Source organism: Nannobrachium achirus, assembly GCF_963921795.1.
Source record: "Nannobrachium achirus genome assembly, chromosome: 1".
NCBI lineage: Eukaryota > Metazoa > Chordata > Actinopteri > Myctophiformes > Myctophidae > Nannobrachium > Nannobrachium achirus.
Genome location: NC_137810.1, coordinates 45,701,558 through 45,723,229, shown reverse-complemented (window position 1 = coordinate 45,723,229; position 21,672 = coordinate 45,701,558). Strand labels below are relative to the sequence as shown.

Here is a 21,672-nt window from a genome sequence, read left to right as displayed (position 1 = left end):
GGTAACCAAATAAAATGTTTATGCTTTCAAGAGTTAAATTATTGTTAAACATCAGCATTACTTTAATTTACAAGAAGTCTACACAATTAGACAATGTAGAAGAATTGTTATTTTGATCAATGTTGGCCTGTTATCTCCTAATGGTACCACCTCAATAATACAACGGAATTGTGGATAAAATCTTATCCAAAGACAACAACAATATTACAGTTTTTGCTCTGAGTGTCTAAATCTCACCAAATGGTGGTCCGTGGCTCAAAAGCCGGATAAATAATGGACCTTGACATGTAAAGGGTTTAAAACCAATGCACTACAACAGGGGTCTTCAACAGGGGGACCAGAGTTACTATAGGGGGGGCCGCCAAATCTTTGTGTGATAGGATCATTCTTTTAAATGAACTACTTGAACCCTCACATCCCTATTCTGAGGAGAACTTTGGCCGAAAATAGCAGATCTACAAGTACTTGTAGATCGGCTATTTTCAGCAAATATGTTTGTTGTAGAGGTAAAAATAAAGTTCAGATGATACAAAGTACCGACTATTTAAGTGGTTAAATGTCTGAAATATAACATGAATCCAACATAGACTGACAAGAGTGCTGTCAAACAAGTCTACGAATCTATATATGAAATCGATGAAAATCTCCAACACAATTTTATACAACATGTAGAGGGGGGGTCCCTGCTTCATCTCTCTCTCAGCTAAGGGGTCCTTGGCCTGAAAATGTTGAAGACCGCTGCAGCATCGCGTGGGCTACTTCTTGTCCTTACCGTGATGAACTTGGTGAAGTCAAGCTGGGAGAGGAACAGCCTCTCTGCCTGCTGCAGGGTGTCGGCGGGCAGCTCACACAGCCTCCTCTGCAGCTCAGACATGGCCAGGTCTCCGGCCTCGGCGCTCAGGTACTGAGACAGCAGGCTGCCGTTGCACACCAGCTCCTTCAGCGGCACCCTGGCTCCCAGCGTCACCACCTGCACAGCAGCATCACAATCACACGCATTCTTGGAATGATTTGCAGAAGGATCAGAAGTTTCTGAACCTATCTGAGCTGATCACTTGGGAATAGTACTATTGGCAAATCTGATTGCTTTTACGTTTTTCTCATTTCTCATTGTTTTGTATTGTTTCTATTGTTATGACAGTTCCGCCTGTTGGTCACACTTTTAACTCATTTCCTGCGATCCCCGTCGAAACCGGAGATTTCCCGCTGTACCACTCTGCGATGCCCGAGGAGCCAGAAGATTTAATTAGCTTTAATCATTATGAAACGATTAAAAGTATGGTCGCTGATTATAGCCGATTCCGGCTCTTTAGGCCCGCCTCCTAACTGTATCCGGTCGTATTTCCCGTTTGGACCGGATCTAGGTTTCCATATCCTGAGGTCCAATCGCAGCTCCGTTCGCATAGCTTTTCATTGTAAACAAGTAAGCTGACTGCACAGCCATAGAATGGTATTTTTTCACGCGGGTTTTTTTTATTTTGTAGCCGTTTGATTCTTTTACCCACCTGGCATATGATCTGCACACATATCGTCTGCTATGTGTGCGAACGTGTCCACGTGTTACCATAGCGCACAGCTGGCTGTTTCCAATGTTTTTTATGTAAACACTGGCGGATACAGCAGGGATACAGTGTGGCAACGGATATGTCTATTTCAATGGGGTTTTTTTTATTCGAAAGCTGTCACCGAGTCTACACGTCTACTAGATGAGTCGCGCACAGATCGTGCACGATGCGTGCGCGTGCCCACGTTAAAAGGTAAGGACAATTTGGCAGGAAAACAGTTCAGCCTACTGTATGTTTAAAATAGCAGCAAATGAGTTAATAAAGAGATTTAATAAAGGATATGACGATGAGCATCATTCATGCATTCATTCATTCATTCATTCTATGCCTCTGCCAGTCACGGCCATGGACTGTAATTATGATTATATCTCTAGTATCTGTGAATTTGTCCTGTGCATTTAACCCAACCCAACTATTCATTGGTTGCACACTACTGAAAATCACCCGTGAAGCAGCGGCTGCTCTGCTCACCTGTAAATTAAGGCGGGCCTTCAACAGCTGGTCTACAGTAGCAGGCGGGAGGCTGCCATTGGTCAGGAGGAAGGAAGAGAACGTTTCATTGGCTCTGAGGTATTGTCCCACAGGGAGGTCTGCAAAACAGTGAAAGTGTCTAGTGAATGTGGGGTCGGGAGAGGAGGATACGCAGCAAATGTGGACGGTGGATAAAGTATATAGTTTTCTTCTTTTCTATCTAACACACGGTACAAAAGGTAAAGAACAGAGCGCTGACCAGTGAGGGTGTAGCAGGTTCATATCAAAGAAACATGCTTATCTCCACGTGCTTATTGTAGAACCAGACCAATGACAGATATTAGGGTCTGATGCTGATCTCGGAGAGATCTCGCTCACCGATTATCACCAATATTTTGTACAAAATTGTTGAATCGATCCTAATCAATTTTAACAACATAAAAAGTACTTAGCTCACAATTCGTCACAGCTTGTATTGTAGATCAGCTTTTTTGAAAGTTCTTAAAACATTTTTTGGCCTATAATCACATGCCTATAACACCAGGTTGAAAGTGGTTAAAATTCAGGATTGCTTAATTGCAACGTTGGTATAGGTAATTACAGTATACAGCTGACGTGTCTTGAATTTCAACCTGGCATTTTGAGCGTGGCATGGCAGGCAAACATTTTCCGAAGTTTGTAAAAATTATCTGGGGGCTAAATCAACAAACCTACACCCGCTGCTTTTAAAACCATTCCAGATACTGTTCCAATATAAATGATCGTATTTCCGAAGTGTTTCCACCAGGTTTTGCCTCTATTTAGATGTCACCAGACGTTTCGGTAGGTGGAGATCAATCGTCTGGCTGGGTGAGACTACTTGAGAACCAATTATTATGTGGTCGGGACAGACTCTCTCCTGTGACTTTCACATCACAATGAAGTTTTCTGCCTCTCAGCTTTCACACTGTCCGTCTAAATGACAAAACAATTACTAAGGGAATTGAAGGCTCCTCACTCTCCTTCTCTCCTAACAAAACAGAACAGGTTTTCATTCTGTTGGTTGGACATATGTCCGGTGTAGGGCGCTTATCACACAAAGCGCTCTTTGTTGATCATGAAATCTGACCGCCACCGACAGCCTCTGACCCGCTTTGACAAGCGCTTAGCGGTTAGGTGAATGACCGTCACTCGACACCCACTGAAGCCTGCTAGTGTTAAAACCACCACAAAGAGCGCCCGCTGAATGGAGCCCTTCAGGTCGGTGCTTAAAAGGGGGACGAAACCCAGTTCAAGTTCAAAACTACAGCAGTGTAGCACTGTGATGTGATGCACTGTATGCAGCTAATCACATTAAGAACAACAGGTGTGCTAGATGTTGGTGCGTCAATGCATTTACAATACTGTTGATAACCCTCTATGCTTGCACAGGGCTCTGGACACACCTAAATCTAATACACCCCTTATTCATTTCATTAGCTGCAGTTGTGTTGCTGCCTGACGTGCTGTCATTTTTAGCAGGAAGAAAATAACTACAAATACGTCTAATGTTTCATTCATGCCCCTTCTACCCTGACATTGCTATTTTGGTCATGTACGTCAAAGTCAATATATATAGAAGATTATTCAAAAATAGCAAATATAGCAGATCTAATACCAGCTCACAGCATGTTACATCACGACACTGGTTAAATGGTTTCCTATGGAAATAAGCTTAGTCTTTTCTAGGATCTCCTTTTAGTAGACCTTGTACTAGTGAACTGTACTGTCATGAAACTGTACTTTTCCTATGCAAACTTCTTCTAATAAAGTCTTCAATCAATCAATCAATCAAAAGACACAGTGTTGAAGCAGATGTGAACACAACGATGCAAACAAACAAAACAAATAATCAATGAGATGGATTGGTATTCTGTTCTTACTGGGCCATGCTCCTGGCCTCTCTCCCAGCCGCTGGATGCTCTCCAGCAGCTCCTGGAAGCGGTCATAGAATCTCTGGTTACCGCTGTAGGCCAGCACGGTCTGAGCATCAACGAACAGCCGGGACAGACTGCAGGAGAGGAAGGGACAGACCAGGTCTTGGTTAGAAATAGAGTAGCATTTATAGCTTCTTTCTGTGTTTCACCATCATTTTCAAAGACAGCCAGACCGATCATTTTATCAGCCAATATTAACCTATCACAGATATATCGGAATCAGCGTATACTGTACTTAGGGATGGGTATCGTCTGCGATACTTTTATAGTCCTTAGGCTCATACTCAACATTTGACATATCGGTACCACCTGGGTGGGCAAATTCTAGTTGTGATTTTTATATTCCTATACATCTCTAGATTAAGTTTTGATATGATAGACCTTGCAGACAGGTAGCTTAAGTGGTGTTATCAGCTGCTAAAGGTACCATCAAAATTTGCATTTTAGACACAGGTACATATATTTCTATTAGCTTATTTTCAGGACATACTGTAATGTTTTATTTTATATGGTTGGTATCATCTTTAAGGGGACACCTTGAGCTTTCATTCAAGCCCTTTTGTGAATATGTATGATAAGTACAGTGGTCACTGGACCTCTTCAAACCTTTAATAAATACATAAAAATAACTATTTCCGCCTAAACCATATATTTTCTTTTAGTTCTGTGGCATCAAGAAACATCAGAGACACAAAACACAACAACTAGAATACAGACATGACCCTAAGGATTCAGGAAATGTATAATTTACCAACAGTATTTGATTCTGAGGTGGTAATCTTCAGCCTTATCTTAAACGGGCACTTTTTATGAGAAATACAGGTCAATAGGCCTATATGAAAGAATAGCATTAAACCTCCCTAAACATTGATACAAAAGTGTTTCAATTGGTTCTTTTACCTTTAGGCATGCTTGAGAACCGAAAAATCAGGAAAATATATTTACCATAAAGGCATCATTTTCAAGATGGCACCCAGGATGGCTGCCGGGAGCTTAAAATGGCTATATCTCAATTATTATGCAACCTAGAAAGGTGGTTTTGGTGTTTAACCCAAGGTTTTGGGGTTCAAGGAATGTGTCTGAATCAGTGAAATTAACACCACTTAATCAAATGTTAATGCCAAATGCAAGATGGCGTCCCTCCCAAGATGATGTCCCATTATACTACTATACTACAAACAATAAATAACACTAACTCTCACATTTAATGTAAAAACTAGGAAACACTTTTGGAAGCATGTATAATATGTATTAGTATTTTAATCACTTAAATAACCACAAAGTAGTCAAGTTATCCTGTAAGCCAGATCTACTAGCCCTATAGGCACTTGTTGTCTTATGTATGCACTGTTCGTTGCCATATTCTGACTCCTCTGGAAGAAACTTATACGGATTGTCACATTCCTTAAGAAGTTGACATGGTCCACAGACAGTAATACATTTACATACAGAGAGCAGCAGATATGAATGACCTTCATGAGACCGTCTAGGCTAGAGAAACATTCATTCAGGTTTCAGCCCCATGCAGCTCATGGCTACCATACCCTCTTCTTTTCCCATCCAGACCATAATGGTAAATGGACTGCATCTATCCACAAGTTTCCAACGCCCCATAGTGCATTGCGCAGACGCTGTACCGAGCTTCCGGCGCCGCAGCCGAGTGTGATTTACAAGCTCACAATGGGTTGCATCTGCGACGCGACGTGAGCTTGTATGTCTGCTGTTAAACCGGAAGTGTGGTCCAAACAGGTCCAAATAATCTCCAGTAAACTCCTGCGGAAACAGGTGGATATAGCGCTTTACAATGTACTTAACATTCAAACATTTACTCTCACACTGATGGAAACCATGGCAAGGCACCAACCTGCTCATCGGGTGCAATTAGGGGTTCAGTGTCTTGCTCAAGGACACTTTGATACCAACTCCGGGGGAACCCGGGTTTTGAACTAGGAACGTTCCATTTCCCAAGCTGCCCTCTACCTCCTGAGCCACTGCTGCCCAATGATGTGTTATTATGCTCTAAGACAGTGGTTGTCAAATAACCAGTGCTCTAAGCAAGTTGGTCATTTGGGGCAGATGTTCTTTTAAATGGTTGCTGTCATACAGTACACTTTAAAACTGCCATCTACAATGGACAAGACTTCTCAGATTTTGGTCTTGGCAAAAAGACTACTTTCCATAAGCTTGTAAATGGAGACCCTGTTCTCCATCCATAAGGTAATGGATGGCCGTAACTGAGAGACCACCTGGGACACTGAAGGTCCCACGTCCGATTACTGGCCCCAGCTATGTGGTGTGAATGAGCAGGGGTGTAGCTGTGGAGTTAACCAGGTCTCCTCTTTGTGCCAACACATTCACTGTCCCAAACCAGACTGGTGATTGATCACCTTGGGTGCCAAAGTAATGGCTCATATATTCAAACAATCATGCAATATAACTCCTTCTGTAACTCTGGGAGTGTGAAAATGGAACCTAATGGACACATAATGTGGTTACATTTGTACCCTCTCAGAGTTATAGAGGTTCTTGAAACTACACATTTTGAGAACCACTAGTTTATTTAGAGCATACTATCAGGGAAGGAATTTCAGGGAGGCCAAGAAGGCCATGGCTTTCGTTGCACCTCGGTTTGGCCTTGTGCCCCTCCAAAAACTGGCATTCCCTGAGGCCCCAGCTGACTGTACCACTTTCTCCTCAGTCTCTTTCTTGTCATGTAGACACCAGTGTCTTTTGTCTACATTTTTAAAACCAATCCAGTATCTTTGCTTGGTGCAGAGCTGAGCATGGATCAAATTGTAAATGGCATAATGTATTTCTTTCATAGCAGATAGTCTACATATAAAATGTTTTATTTACCTCACAACAGGCTCAAAACGGACGCGTTTCAACCATCTAGGTCTTCAAACGCTGATGAAGACCTAGATGGTCGGAACGCGTCCGTTTTGAGCTTGTTGTAAGGTAAATAAAACTTTAAAAAAAAAAGAAAAGGAGATTCCTTGAGTGCTGGCAACTTCTTCACCTCGCATGTTCTTTTGAGCCGTGCACCGAAAAGACTGTATCTAATTTGGATGAAAATGACCACCTCAGAATGAAATACTGTGGGTAAATTATACATTTCCTGAATCCTTGGGGTCTTGTCTGTATTCTAGTTGTTGTGTTTTGTGTCTCTGATGTTTCTTGATGCCACAGAACTAAAATAAAATATATGGTTTAGGCGGAAATTGTGGGAAAATCTGAGTTATTAAAGTTTTGAAGAGCTCCAGTGACCACTGTACTTATCATACATATTCACAAAAGGGCTTGAATTAAAGCTCAAAGTGTCCCCTTAAAAAATAATACCAAACATATAATATAAAACCTTGCAATATGTCCTGAACATGAGCCAATAACAAGATATGCATGAATGAAAATCCGCCTATAGAGGAAAATAACAAAATGGCAAAAAATATAAAAAGCTACTCCTATGGAAAGTCTATCATATTTTAATTTACTTATATTGACCCTAAAAACAATTTAGTATAGGTAAGGTTTTGCCCCCTCAGCGGTACCGATATCTCGTCCAGCCCAAGGACTATTAATGGTATCGATTGCATGACGTCGATATTATCGGGGTTTTGGTTCACGTAAAAACGAACGATACCTCGTTTCGATACTCTGGAAGGCACCCCTGGCCGGTCGCATCTGTAACAGTTGGGCTACTGAGAGTTTAATGACTGCTTTAGTAGGTTACACTCTTTACTGTGGAAAATAGCCGACAATAGCCTATAATGTTTATTATTATGATGATTATCCAACGTCTATACTCTCCGCTCCGCCACACTGTGTGATCCTCATCATCATCACCTCCCTGCGGTAGAGCAGTTAAACTTAAATAAAAAGTATCGAAAATGGTATTGAAAAGGGTATCGTATCGATTCCCAGGTATCGAAAAAGGTATCGTATCGATTCAAAGGTGAACGACACCCATCCCTAACTGTACTGTACCTTGTCCAATATGCACTGATTAGGTTGTCCCAACATGTAAACAATAATAAAATCATAACTTGCATTTGTGGATCATTTTATGACATTTTGCTATTAAAAATGCCAATCTAGGTCCTGTTGAAAGAAGATGTAAGCAGCTCCAAGGACAAAAGGCTGGAACCACTGTATTAATACTTACATGGAGTTATCAAAGTTGCCCACTTGTCCGGGGGTCTCTCCCGGGGTGGGGTTGTGGAAGCAGGGATTGTTGATGTTACAGACGATGCTCTGGATCCAGGGCAGGGTGCCTGCTGACGGAAGAGCTTTGTTGGGGAAGTGACCTGCAAGTGGAAGCAAAGTAAACACAAGTGTTCAAACCACTATGACTTCAAATCAATATCACCATTATTTCATACCTCAGCCTCCATTGCAATTGATGAACGGAACCATTTTTTTTAAATAGTACAAATAGACGATTTACACGCCAACATGCCATTTTTGGACGCCATCGTCCAAGAATTGTGTCCAAGTACAGGGATTTGTGGTTTGATTGATTGAAGAATTTATTAGAAGTTTGCAATAGAAAAAAGTACAGTTTCATGACAGTACAAATCACTGGTACAAGGTCAACTAAAAGGAGATCCTAGAAAGCAGAGGCTTATTTCCACAGGAACCACACTTTAAGTATCTCATATAACATTGAAAGACAGACGGATAGAACATAGTATTTTATCTAGGATAATATCAGTTTCAAAAGCATAACATCAAATACAAAGGCAGGTTATTGGTTAATCAGACTAATCGGGTTAGTTTATAATTCTTTGTCAAATTGTCAATTTGTTAATATATAAGAAAAAACTATTAGCAAAAACATTGCCTCGAATAATGCAATACAATGCCTCAGGATTGTGAGGTTGTAGATTGGTTATCAGCGGAATTAAACAGATTTATAAATCTAATCTACTTCTTGGTACATTTCCCCCAGGGAGTACTGAAGCACCTATTGTTGCTGGGTGCTGAAGGTCAACATTAGATGTTTGTTAACTACGGATAGGAGAGTATCAGAATGCAGTGGAAGACAGCTACGGTACTGTAGTTCAGTCCTGCAAGTTGGGTAGATTTAGTTTGTACATTGCTACAGTATGCCTCAATTTGCCATACATCCAATCGACTGGTAAACCAGTGAGAACCCGTTTCAGTCAAATTTCAATTTGTAAAAGGCCATGAAACTAGCCCACCTCTGCAGCATGCAGAATAATGCGATACTGTGTCACTCACAGCCAGCCAAACAGAAGTTTGCACATTAAAACCATGAAAGCATACGTGTCATTTTAGATTTTAGCTATATAATTGATGTACTATATAGCAACTTACGTTTTTCTGAAAAAAATCATAGAATTTAGAACAGTGGTTTAGGACAGTGGTTCCTGTCCTAAAATATACAAGCTCACAGCATGTCACTTCGTGCTGCACTGCAAGCTTGTATATCTGCTATTTTTGAAAGTTTTTGATATATATATATTTTTTAATAATTAGGATTTGTTTTTACACAAATCTTCTCTTCTGGGAGTCCATGGCACAAAAGGGTGTGCCATGAACATTTTCAGATGGGGGGGTCCGTGGCCAAATACATATCAATTTGGGGAGACCATAGCACGGAAAGGTTTGAGAATTACTTATTTAGAAGGCATTTGCAGAATTGGCCTCAGGGTTAAAATAACGCAACAGGTTGTAAAAGTAAAAAACAGTGTGCATGTCACTGGCACCAGTGTCACCAAGCTAATCAGCTTACTGTACGTACAGTAGTTGATAGATAGCCATGCCAGGAGGAGGGGGAGGAGGGAAGGAATGAAGTGTTAAAGTTGGAAGGCAACCTGGGAGGGGATTTGTGTCAAATCAATCAGTGTGGTGTAGTGGTTCACACACACTACACGGCACGCCATGAGTTACCTTCACTCACTTTAATCCCCTGCCCACACAGCCATGTGTGAGTGTGACAGCAGGGGCATTCTCCAATCTCCTCTCCTGTGTGTGCGTGAGTGTGAGGGTCTCTGAACATAAATAACTATAAGTCAAACTTAGTGGAATATGTTACTTTTTACTGGATGCAGGTCAGTTATGTGATACTTTATACTTAGTCCAGGTCAATTAAGTTATAGAGGGCATGCGCATGACATCATTCATCATCAATCATACCCGGAAGTTATGCGGGAACGCCTACTGAGTGGCAAAGAACTACTTTCTGGCCTTGACAGCCCATACATCCAAACAGAAAAGTCCTATCTGATTGCATTAAACAACATTAAACAACGTTAAACTCACTTTGCCACTCGATTTGCCACTCGATCTGGCCATTCACTTTATGCTTGTGCATACCCTCTATACTTTATAAATTACAGGATGCAGGTCAGTTAAGTTGGTCTTAATGGGTTACGTTTTACTTTCTACTGGATCCAGGGGATCCAGGGCAGTTGGGTAAAGCTGTCCTGGGTATTTGAGCCATGGGTGGTTCCTCCAGTATTAACAGCATTGGGCAGCCACTGAGCTCAGGGATCAGCTCCGGCCCTAAGACCAGTGGAGGATGTCTCTATTTATCACTTTCAGCCTGCCGTCCCTACTTTGAGTGTGTGTCACTAATACTGACTATAGTATGTCGTCGTCTCCATATTTTAACTTTCTGTGGGGTGTTTTCCCGTAAATTAATGGCGTACTTCATCAACTACAGCATCACACAAAAGCATAAAAAGTAGCAGATCTACAAGCTCGAAGATCTGCAACTTTTACTATTTTGGAATTTGAATCCTGAAAAGTAACAGTTTTGGACATGAGGTTTCCCCCCCCAACAGATACGATATGAAACTTTTCTAAAAATATTCTAAAACAATTGCCAATTTAAAAGATACGACAAGGTATTATGGCTTAAGTAGTTAATGTGTTTTGGTGTGAGACGAAACCCAAGCACAAACATTGGATCAAAAAGGTCAAAGGTCGACAAGGTAACAGTCAGGGTCAAATGACATCATGGCTCAATCCCATGAATGGAGACATGTTGAATGGGCCAAGTCAAAACTAATACTTTCCTATAACCTCAAGATAGATAAGGTCAGTCAAAGGTCAATGTCACTGTCAGGGTTACTCATTAGTCCCCCCAGGAATATGCAGAGAAAAAGACTTGATCGATCCTGATTCTGTGGAGAACAATTTTTGATTCCACGGCGGACGCTAAGAAACAACCTAAAATTACCAGTTACCAAGCTAAAAATTAAAATAAAATATTAATCAACTAAAATCCTTTATGAAATGGATACAATTAATTGTAATTAGGGATTGGTCAGAATAATTGAATGTTCGATATTCGATATATTAGTTTTTGTAGATAAAGATTGAAAATTAAAAAATTTAATTATTTTTTATTTTTTTGTAATTTTTTAATAATGTATTTCTGTTGCAAAGACTATATTGTCATCCAAACCCGGCCCATAGTAACTACAAAAAACGTTCCCTCATAATGGGGTCGTGGTATAAAACGTTTGGGAACCCCGGCTCTGGGTGTTGCGTCTGATTGCTGAAATGTTCCCTGTGCGACAAAAAAAGCTGACCTAAAATAAACAACCAAATGGATCAAGTCAACCAACCAAAGTGCTGCAGAGGTTTTGCTGTAGGGGTTTGGGGTTCACTCTCCAGTTTAAGTAACCAATAGGATCACTCACATTGGCTCTGTTTGTACGGAGGGTGAGAGTGACGCACAGAGATGAGGATGACGAAGAGGAAGAGAGGCCAGAGGATCTCAATGACCAGCTGGATCTGAGACAAAAACAAAAACAATATGGAACTAAACTGAATACAATTGAACAGAAGAGAATACAACAACATGGAACAGAATACAAGAGGAGAACAACAGAACATAATACTGCCTCATGCCCTAAAATAGATTAGGTTCACTCCCAAAATGACTTTTTTTTCCTATCGATTACTCACCCCACGGAGACTTGAGTTCAATAATTTTTTTGTTTGTTCTTGTGGCATTCATAAGCCAATAAATTGATTAAAATAAATGTACCCCCATTGATTCCGGATGGAGACCCAAATGCATTTGAGGCTCCATCCAGAATCAATGGCCCAACAAAGAGTCTCATCAAATGATTGGCTTAGGAATGCGACAAAAACTAAAAAAATATTGAACTCGAGTCTCCATGGGGTGAGTAATCGATAGAGAAAAAGTCATTTTGGGGTGAACTACTCCTTTAACCACTTGAACCTTTAGTTGACCGGTGTCCCTCAGGGCTCTATACTAGGTCTGCTAATATTTCCCCTCTAACCAAATCCCTTTGATGAAAGATTTGTATTTTGAATTATGATTTGGTAAAAGAAAAGAAAAGTGATTGTCTGACTACAAGATGTACATCTTCAGGAATATACAACATTTAATCTTAAACACTGATGCCTGCTACTTCTGTTTTGTGACTGTGACATTGCTCTTTGATGTTTGTCATGTGAGGTGGCCTGGTCAGTGTTGAGACCACACCACCTGGCCAGAAGACAGAAGAACAGAGGCTGTAATGGACATTAAAGGAAACGCTGGGATGATTTTTTTGTTGAATCTCTTGCAAGCCGGCATCAGCAGACCGGCAACGAGGTAATTCAATCTGCTCTTATAACTCAATCTATTTACTGAATCAATGTCCTCTTGATGGCTCTGTATTGAAAACAATATTACTATTATTATTATTAATGAATTATTATGCATGGAGATAAGGCACCGGTAAGTATACAAACAAACAGTGCATCAGTCTCCTCTCCATTTAAAGAAGACCCAGGTTGACCAACTACCTTGTTTCTCCGTCTGAGGGTGACGTTCTTCCAGAGCAGGAGCTGGAGCTGTGTAAGAACCCCCATCTCTGGGATCAGGAGCTATCTGGCCATGCTGACTGACATGCACACGCACACGCACACGCGCACACACACACACACACACACACACACACACACACACACACACACACACACACACACACACACACACACACACACACACACACACAGTCAAGGAGAGAGGTGATGTATGATGAAAAGAAACACATTTTCTACTTTAAAACATAGTAGGACACAACATTCTCAACATAATACCTACACCCTTTTACAACCAATCTTCATTCTTCATATAATTGGTCCTCACTAATTGTAATCTTTTTCCCTACTCTGTCTGTGTCTCACTCAGAGGACAACTGTGGACAGTTCAGAAACCTGCCTTCCAGTGATATCATTGGTAGGGAATCCAAGCTAGAAAGTAGAAACTGCAGGCTATCTATTCCTGGAAAGTTAGCATGCTATATAATGGAAGCTATTGTATTCGTGTTAATAAAAAAAAAAAGTGACTTGTTAAAAAAACTGCCTAACGATAATGTCACTGGTAGGCGTGTTTCTGAAGTGTCCACAGGCCTCCTGTGAGACAAAAACCAAGTAGAAGAAAACGGTACCATTTTACCATGAGCATTATTGAGGACCAACTATACGAAGATAGTTTTGAAATAGGTGAAGTCGTCCTTTAACCAGTAACCACTTAAACCTTCTAAACTTATTACACTGGAGTTGGTTCTGGGAACTTCGTTGGACCACTATTTTCCGTCGTCATCTACACCAAATCTCTTCCCCCCAAATAACCGCTCTACAAGCTCACAACGCTGTCAAGTTGTTGCAACACGTTGTGAGCTTTAGATCTGCTACTATCGGCTAATGTCCCCCCCCCCCCCCCCCCAGAATATGGATGTTGGTGTTCAAGTGGTTAACTTATCCCTTTTGACGCTGTAGTATGATCAAGTATAGGCCCGTAGGGCATTCATTTAGTGGAAATAAACACAAAAAGATCAAATATGACGATAAGAGGTTTCTTTTTTTATTACATTTTTATCCAACGATTTTTTTCACCAAGTGTCAATTGTCTAATGCAATCCTGGCACTACACTCCCTCTGCCGATCTGAGGAGAGCAAGAGACTGACCTCATACTTCCTTCTATGCATGAGGTGTCCAAACCACTTCTTTTTACCTGACTTTTAGCTGGACGTAGCGCATAGAAGGAACACGTTATTCCAACCAGTTCCTTTCCCCTCCATCAGGCATCCCGGCAGACCAGGGGGAGGAGTATAGGATTATTGCATGTTTTTTGTGAGGGTACCTACCGTAGGGGACACGAGGAGAACATGCCAACTCCACACAGAAAGGCCCTTTTATCAACCCCACCTTGGGTATGGGCACCACTGTTGGTGTGGAGGAGAGAAAACTCCCCCAGCGGGAATCGAACCCAGGACCTTAGCTGTGAGGCGACAGAGCTACAGACTGCACCACAGTGCCCATAAGAGGTTTCTGCCCAACAGCAACCATTTATTGACTGACCGGGCTCGGTCTGGACTGACCTTCCCCGCCATTATGTCAAATCCTCATTATCCATCTAAACAGGCTTAACTGTAACACAAGCTACATCAACTTTTACTCTAACAGAAGATGCTGGTATCTTTTAATCTGTCAACCATTCAAGCTTTCGGGGAACAACAGATTAAAGAGAAGCTCAATTTTACTTGCAAATCCACGGCAAGGTTCTCATCTGTATAGTCCGGTAAGCAGGTTTCTGCTGTAAACATGCTATCAGCAATTCAGCATCAACACAATGATGCAGCCCTTGCCAAAAATGCCAAGTAATTATTTCTGTTACATTTCCATTTCATGATTTTTGTGCCTTTGAGAATTCTACAATAATGTTTAGGAAGAAGTAAAGTTTGTGTTTATGCTTTCTTTCCCCTGTGCCTCCAAGCTCCACAGTCCATCGATGCTTTCAAGAGAGGACTAAAGACTTTCCTTTTTAATAAAGCATTCGGTTAGCTATTCTGGTTTTATCCCCTAGGCTTATTATTATTTTGTTGCAAATGTTATTTCTTTATTCTGTACTGTAGCACTTGGAGATTCAAATGTAAAGTGCATAATTATACATATTAGTATCATTATTAATATTATTATGATATGTCATATGTGTATATGTATATATAATATATGTTAACCTAGTGTAAGTAATATAGAAAGGTTACACAATGATAATGTGACCCTGAAACCCAGTTTAAGAACATCCCTGCACAAAACTAGAAAGGCACAGTTACTGTATGTTATAAATGTCAATATGTGAATGTACTGCATAGCCTTTAAACAGGAAGTCACATTGATGTTAAAACCTCAATACAAGTGCACGAGACGAGACCAACATGACAGGGTCAATGCAGTAGGCTTTAAACAGACAATAAGGAATAATAACAAACAACTGAAATGTTCAAATACAATACAAAAACAAATATCTAGCACTACAGTACAGCATTTATAGCCTACTATGGTTATAGACCACCTTTTAACATCTGGTAAAGAATTAAGGTGTTCGAGTTTGTGTTTAAAGTAATAACAGCCTTATTATGTTGTTATTATTTAACCTGGAATGATGCAGAGCTAATACACAACGTGTGATGGTGCTGTCTGCTCTGTGCTCTGGCGGTGATATGCCCTCTGCTCTGCACACACAATGAATGAACTGATGCAATATAGTAACTAATATTCGGTATTCATTACCTTTGGTAGGGGTGATGACTGATGACACTCTTTTTAGTTCCGTATCCAAACAAGTGAGCGTAATGTGGCTGTGTGTCTCTCTCTCTCCATTTCCACCACTGTTTGTAACGAGAGAGGTAATCTACACAAGGCCCGCCCTACTCCTCAGCGCTGATTGGCCAGAGAGGGATTAAGGGGTCCGGGTCATGGAAGCCGGTACAGCATCTGATTGGTTTTGTCGTCTGTGTTTTGTTGCGGAAAGACTGATGATTGGCCAGGAGGCGGTGACAGCTGCAGTGTTACACAAGGTTACTGTAGTGTAAACTGCTATGATAAAATAAAATATACCTGTATGACATACAAACCCTGTTTTACTCACAAGCATTTGAATCCCCTTGACACTTGTTCCTATGCAAACTTCTTCTAATAAAGTCTTCAATCAATCAATCAATCAATCAATCAATCAAACAATCAATCAATCAATCAATCAATCAATCAAACAAACAAACAAACAAACACGTTTTATCTGTTTTTAGTTATGTTGTAATTGTTGTTATTGCTTTTATTGTTATGCATTGAGTTGTTGTTATTATTGTACTGCTGTGAAGATGAAATGTCTGTATAGCACTTTGGTACAATGAAAGTTGTTTTTAAATGTGCTCTATAAATAAACGTGATTTGATTTATATTGTGTATATATATATATATATATATATATATATATATATATATATATATATATATATATATATATATAATTTTTGCCAGACCCATGAAATGGGTAGGCCTACATAAGCAAATGTCGGTCTGTCTGTCCGGGTTTTCTATATAAAGGGTATATATGATGATGACATGATGATGATGTCATAAATGATGATGACAGACAGGGGGTCTGGCACAACCAGGTTGACCTGGTCTAGTTAATCTAGATTAATTACAGGCTCTGTGATTAATTAATCGCAATTAATCACATTTTAATCGCACATGGATATTTGACCTTAGAAGCATTTTTTCCAATTAAAACACATATATTGTTGTACGAGTGAATCAACGAGTGAGTTTTTTAAATCTAAATTTAGCATCCACTGTGCCAAGCAAAGCGCTCTGATCGGCTACTTCTCCCTTTGCGTTTGTTGTCTCTTCTTGGTTGGTGCATCGGCTATGATTGGTATGCCCGAAACTGAAGGTTCTGTGGTGCAAAAACTAAGTGCAATTAAAATGTGTTAATTTTTTTAATCACGTTAATTTTCTGTAATTAATTAATCGCAATTAATCAGTTAAAGTCCCAGCCTTAATATATATATATATATATATATATATATATAGGCCTATATAACACACACATAGTGTGTGTGTGTGTGTGTGTGTGTGTGTGTGTGTGTGTGTAATAGCTTCCACTTTAACATTGCAACTTTTCAGGAATAGAAAGCCTGCATTTAGCTTGGATTCCCCATTGATGATGTCACAAGACTATGGATTTCTGAACTTCCCACAATTTTATTATAAACATTTTGAGGACCTATTATATGAAGATAGGTTGAAAAGTGGTGAAGTAATCCTTTCATCTCAGTCAAGCATTGGAGACGGTGTGCCACCGCTCAAAAATGATTGAGACCCATGGCAATGGTTTGTGATTACGTGTGACGTCATACCATACTGTAGCTATTTAAGTTGTAATGTTTCCTTTAGACATTTGCTTCGACCAAATAAGACTTAGGGGAGGATATAGACTGGCCCCTATACCCAATCCCAACCGAAAAGGGAAAAGAGAAGGGAGAAGAGGAGAACAGGGAAGAAAGGCACGTCGAAGGAGAGAAGATCAAAGAAGAGCACATTTATGAACAGGAATACGTGGAGTTGATTGATAATCGGATAATAACAGAATGGTGGAGGAGGAGCTGAGGAACGATGCTAGGAACAAGAGCCCTATTACTACAGCAAATGTTTTCTCTCTGGTATTCTTCTCCTGGCTGAACCCATTGTTTCGTATCGGCTACAAACGGAGGTTGGAGGAGAATGACATGTATGAGGTGCCTCCTGAGGATCGGTCCGAGATAGCGGGACAGGAGCTCCAAAGTTGCTGGGATGATGAGCTTAAGACATCTGCTGAAGAGCAGAGGCCACCTAAACTCACCAAAGCCATCATTAGGTGCTATTGGAAGCCCTATGCATTGCCGGGCATCTGTACCTTGATTGAGGAGTCTATTAAGGTGATCCAGCCAGTGCTTTTGGGGAAAATTATCCTGAATTTTGCGAATTACGACCCAGAGGTCACAAGGAGCCTTTATGGATACGCTGTTGCGTTGTGGTTCTCCACCATGTGCCAGTCCATGGTCAATCACCAGAAAGTCTTCCTTGTCCAGAGAGCAGGCATGAAGTTCAGAGTTGCCATGTGTCACATGATCTACCGAAAGGCCCTGTGCCTCAGCAGCGCTGCAATGGGAAAGACCACCACGGGTCAGATTGTGAACCTCCTCTCCAATGATGTTAACCGCTTCGATGAGGCAACTGTCTTCACGCACTACCTGTGGGTGGGGCCTCTCCAGTTAACAGCAGTCCTAGGGCTGCTTTGGTTGGAGCTTGGCCCATCGTGCTTGGCAGGAATGGCAGTCCTAATCATCCTAATGAACATTCAAACCATGTTTGGCAAAATTTTCTCCATGATCAGGACTAAAACTGCTGCCCTTACTGACAGTAGACTCCTTACCATGAACGAAGTGGTGTCTGGAATCCGGATCATTAAGATGTATGCCTGGGAGAAACCATTCTCAAAGCTGGTTTCTGAAGTCAGGAGGAAGGAGATCTCTTTGACCCTGAAGTGCTCCTTTCTGCGAGCCCTCAACATGGCCTTCTTTTTCTCCTCCGGCAAGGTCATCCTCTTCTTCACCTTCACACTCTACGTGCTGCTAGGAAACCCCATCTCGGTCAGCCGCATCTTCGTGACTGTGTCACTGTTCAACGTTGTGCGCCTCGCTGTCACCCTGTTCTTCCCCGCTGCCATCGAGAAGCTGTCTGAAGCCCGCGTCAGCATCCGCAGGATCAAGGAATTCTTGCTGCTGGATGAGATTAAGAATACCAATCCTTCTCCATCACCAGAAGATAAGAAGGAGGTGTCTGTTGAGATCCAAGACCTGATCTGCTACTGGGACAAGAGTCTAGACTCTCCATCTCTTTACAACATCTCCCTCTCTGTAAAGCCAAAGGAGCTCCTGGCTGTAATTGGTACAGTGGGGGCTGGAAAGTCCTCACTGCTTAGCTCCATCCTAGGAGAGCTGCAGTTCGACAAAGGGACATTGAAGGTCCATGGTCAGCTGTCCTATGCCTCCCAGCAGCCCTGTATTTTTCCTGGAACCATCCGCAGCAACATCCTGTTTGGCAAAGAGCTGGATCCCCAGAAATATGAGGATGTTATCAGTGCCTGTGCACTCAAGAGGGACCTGGAGTTGCTTCCAGATGGAGACCTGACACTGATTGGAGACAGAGGAGCCAACCTCAGCGGGGGGCAGAAAGCCCGAGTCAACCTGGCCAGAGCCGTGTACCCGGATGCTGATATTTATCTTCTGGATGATCCTCTGAGTGCTGTGGACGCGGATGTTGGGAGACACTTGTTTGACAAATGTATCTGTGGCCTCCTGAAGAACAAGGCCCGCATTTTGGTCACCCATCAGCTGCAGTATCTGGATGTGGCCAACCAGATTGTGGTTCTGAATGAGGGTCGCGTGTTGGCCCAGGGCACCTATGCCGAGCTGCGGGACTCTGGCCAGCTCACCCACCTGCTGGAGAAGCACAAGGAAGAGGGTCAGCAGGCTACTCACAAGAGCTCCCCTCGCAAGCGCACCCAGTCACAGGAATCCATACACTCCATCAGAGAGTTAGCCGAGCTACCAGCAGAGGCGGTCCAAACGTTGGCAGAGGAGCGTCGCTCAGAGGGAACCGTCGGGGCAGGCCTATACATCAAGTACCTGCATGCTGGAGCCAGTATTGTGATCCTGCTGCTTGTGGTACTCTTCAATATTCTGGCGCAGGCAGCATATATTGGTCAGGACTGGTGGATTGCTTACTGGGCCACACAGTATGTCACCGAAGAGCCAGTGGACCTGGCTTACAACTTGGGCATTTATGGAGGTCTGACTCTAGCCACCGTGGTATTTGGCATTGTGAGAAATGTGTTGTTGTTCTACACCCTTGTGAGAAGTTCACAGGCACTCCACAACAGCATGTTCAATGCCATACTCTGCACAACCGTACACTTCTTTGACATCAACCCAGTAGGAAGAGTTCTTAACAGATTCTCCAAGGACATAAATACGCTGGACACCGCCTTGCCTTGGAGCATTGTGGACTTATTTCAGTTGGTACTGCATATCTTAGGGGTGATTTTTGTGGCGGCGTTGTCCACCCCCTGGATCCTAATTCCTGTGTTTGTCCTTTTCCTCCTCTTCTACGCCAGCCGCCGTTACTTTCTGGAGACATCTAGAGACATGAAGCGTCTTGAGTCGACCACTCGGAGTCCTGTCTTCTCGCACTTGTCGTCGTCTTTACAGGGTCTGATGACCATCAGAGCCTTCAGAGATGAGGAGAGGTTCCAGAAAACCTTTGACGACCATCAGAACCTCCACTCATCTGTATGGTTCCTTTTCCTGGCCATGTCTCAATGGTTTGGCCTCCGGCTCGACATCTTATCCTCCATCTTTATTTGCATCACCGTTTTCGGCTCCCTGCTGCTCAGACACCAGTTGGATCATAGTGCAGCGGCCCTGGCACTGACCTATTCCATCACGCTTATAGGCATGTTCCAGTGGGCAGTCCGGCAGAGTGCAGAGGTGGAGAACATGATGACGTCAGTGGAGCGAGTGATGGAGTACACAAAGCTGGAGAGTGAGGGATCTTGGGAAAGCAACGAGCCTCTTTCTCTTGAGTGGCCCAGCCAAGGTCGGGTGACCTTTGAAGGGGTCAGTTTATCCTACAGCGCTGACGGACCCCTAGTCCTGAAAAACGTGACTGCCACATTCAACCCCAAAGAAAAAGTTGGCATTGTTGGAAGGACGGGTGCTGGAAAAAGCTCCCTAGTGTCAGTTCTCTTCCGCCTGGCAGAACCACAGGGCGAGATCAGGATCGATGGCATTCTCACCTCTAAGATCGGCCTCCATGAGCTGCGCCAGAAGATGTCCATTATTCCTCAGGATCCAGTACTGTTTAAAGGGACAATGAGGAAGAACTTGGACCCTTTCGACCAGCACTCTGATGAGGATCTGTGGAACTCTCTGGAAGAGGTCCAGATGAAGGATGTGGTGAGCAAACTACCTGGTAAGTTGGAGACTGTCCTAGCCGAGTCGGGCGCCAACTTCAGCGTCGGTCAAAGGCAGCTGGTGTGTTTGGCCAGAGCCATACTGAGGAGGAACCGCATTCTCATCATCGACGAGGCCACGGCCAACGTTGACCGCAGCACCGATGAGCTGATACAGGAAACCATACGAGTCAACTTCAAAGAATGCACCGTGCTCACGATCGCTCACCGCCTTGACACAATCATAGGCAGCGATCGAATCCTGGTGCTGGACGCGGGACAGATAGATAAATATGATGCACCCTACCTCCTGCTCCAAGACCAGGATGGCATCTTCCACAAGATGGTGCAGCAGACAGGAAAGCAGGAAGCAGCTGCCCTGCTGGCAGCAGCCAAACAGGCTTACGACAGCAGAAGCCGACCCAGCACAGCTAACGGACATGTAACAACGGCTGATGATCTTTGAGACAGCCCTGTAAGTGGCAAGGGTTTGACCGTTGCTTGAAAAACATACATGAAACTATATTTGTACACATCTGTTGTCAAAAGAATAAAACCCAAACCATTACACCGATCAGTGCCACATTTCTTGTGTACGCTGGAAGTATGCCAAGCAAGTAGAAAGGAAGCCAAGGGCAGAATGATAGGGAAGCAAGCAAGATATGATGGTAGTCGAATCGAACTTGGGTCTTTGTGACTTTTTTTTCCTGATGTTTAATTGTCATGTTTGTAGTACAATGACTGTATAATGGTTGTTGTACAGTTGTTCTCAAACGGTTTGAGCTCAGGCTGTACATTGTTACTTTTTACTCACCTTATATTTATGGCATTCTTTGATACTTCGACCTT

At 42.4% G+C, this 21,672-nt stretch overlaps 2 protein-coding genes across 2 annotated transcripts in view; one reads left to right on the top strand and one right to left on the bottom strand.

Annotated features, from left to right (window-relative positions):
- Window positions 1-15,615, bottom strand: part of abca7 (ATP-binding cassette, sub-family A (ABC1), member 7) — a gene marked incomplete at its 3' end in the record, with an annotated part of 57,063 nt that extends 41,448 nt beyond the window's left edge. Inside the window, exons 1-7 of the mRNA XM_080729605.1 lie at window positions 15,558-15,615; window positions 12,785-12,882; window positions 11,665-11,758; window positions 8,154-8,295; window positions 3,938-4,065; window positions 2,037-2,155; window positions 773-970 (exon numbers count right to left, since the gene is read on the bottom strand). Of these exons, the coding sequence (XP_080585731.1) occupies window positions 773-970; window positions 2,037-2,155; window positions 3,938-4,065; window positions 8,154-8,295; window positions 11,665-11,758; window positions 12,785-12,850 (747 nt within the window). The 5' untranslated portion in view covers window positions 12,851-12,882; window positions 15,558-15,615. The remainder of the gene's footprint in view (window positions 1-772; window positions 971-2,036; window positions 2,156-3,937; window positions 4,066-8,153; window positions 8,296-11,664; window positions 11,759-12,784; window positions 12,883-15,557) is intronic.
- A 1,804-nt stretch (window positions 15,616-17,419) lies between these two features.
- On the top strand, window positions 17,420-21,302 carry LOC308288222 (ATP-binding cassette sub-family C member 4-like; the record flags this gene model as incomplete). The annotated part of the gene is given in 2 exon segments (XM_080729594.1): window positions 17,420-21,267; window positions 21,269-21,302. Coding segments are annotated over 2 exon segments (3,882 nt in total).
- Window positions 21,303-21,672: the final 370 nt, after the last annotated feature.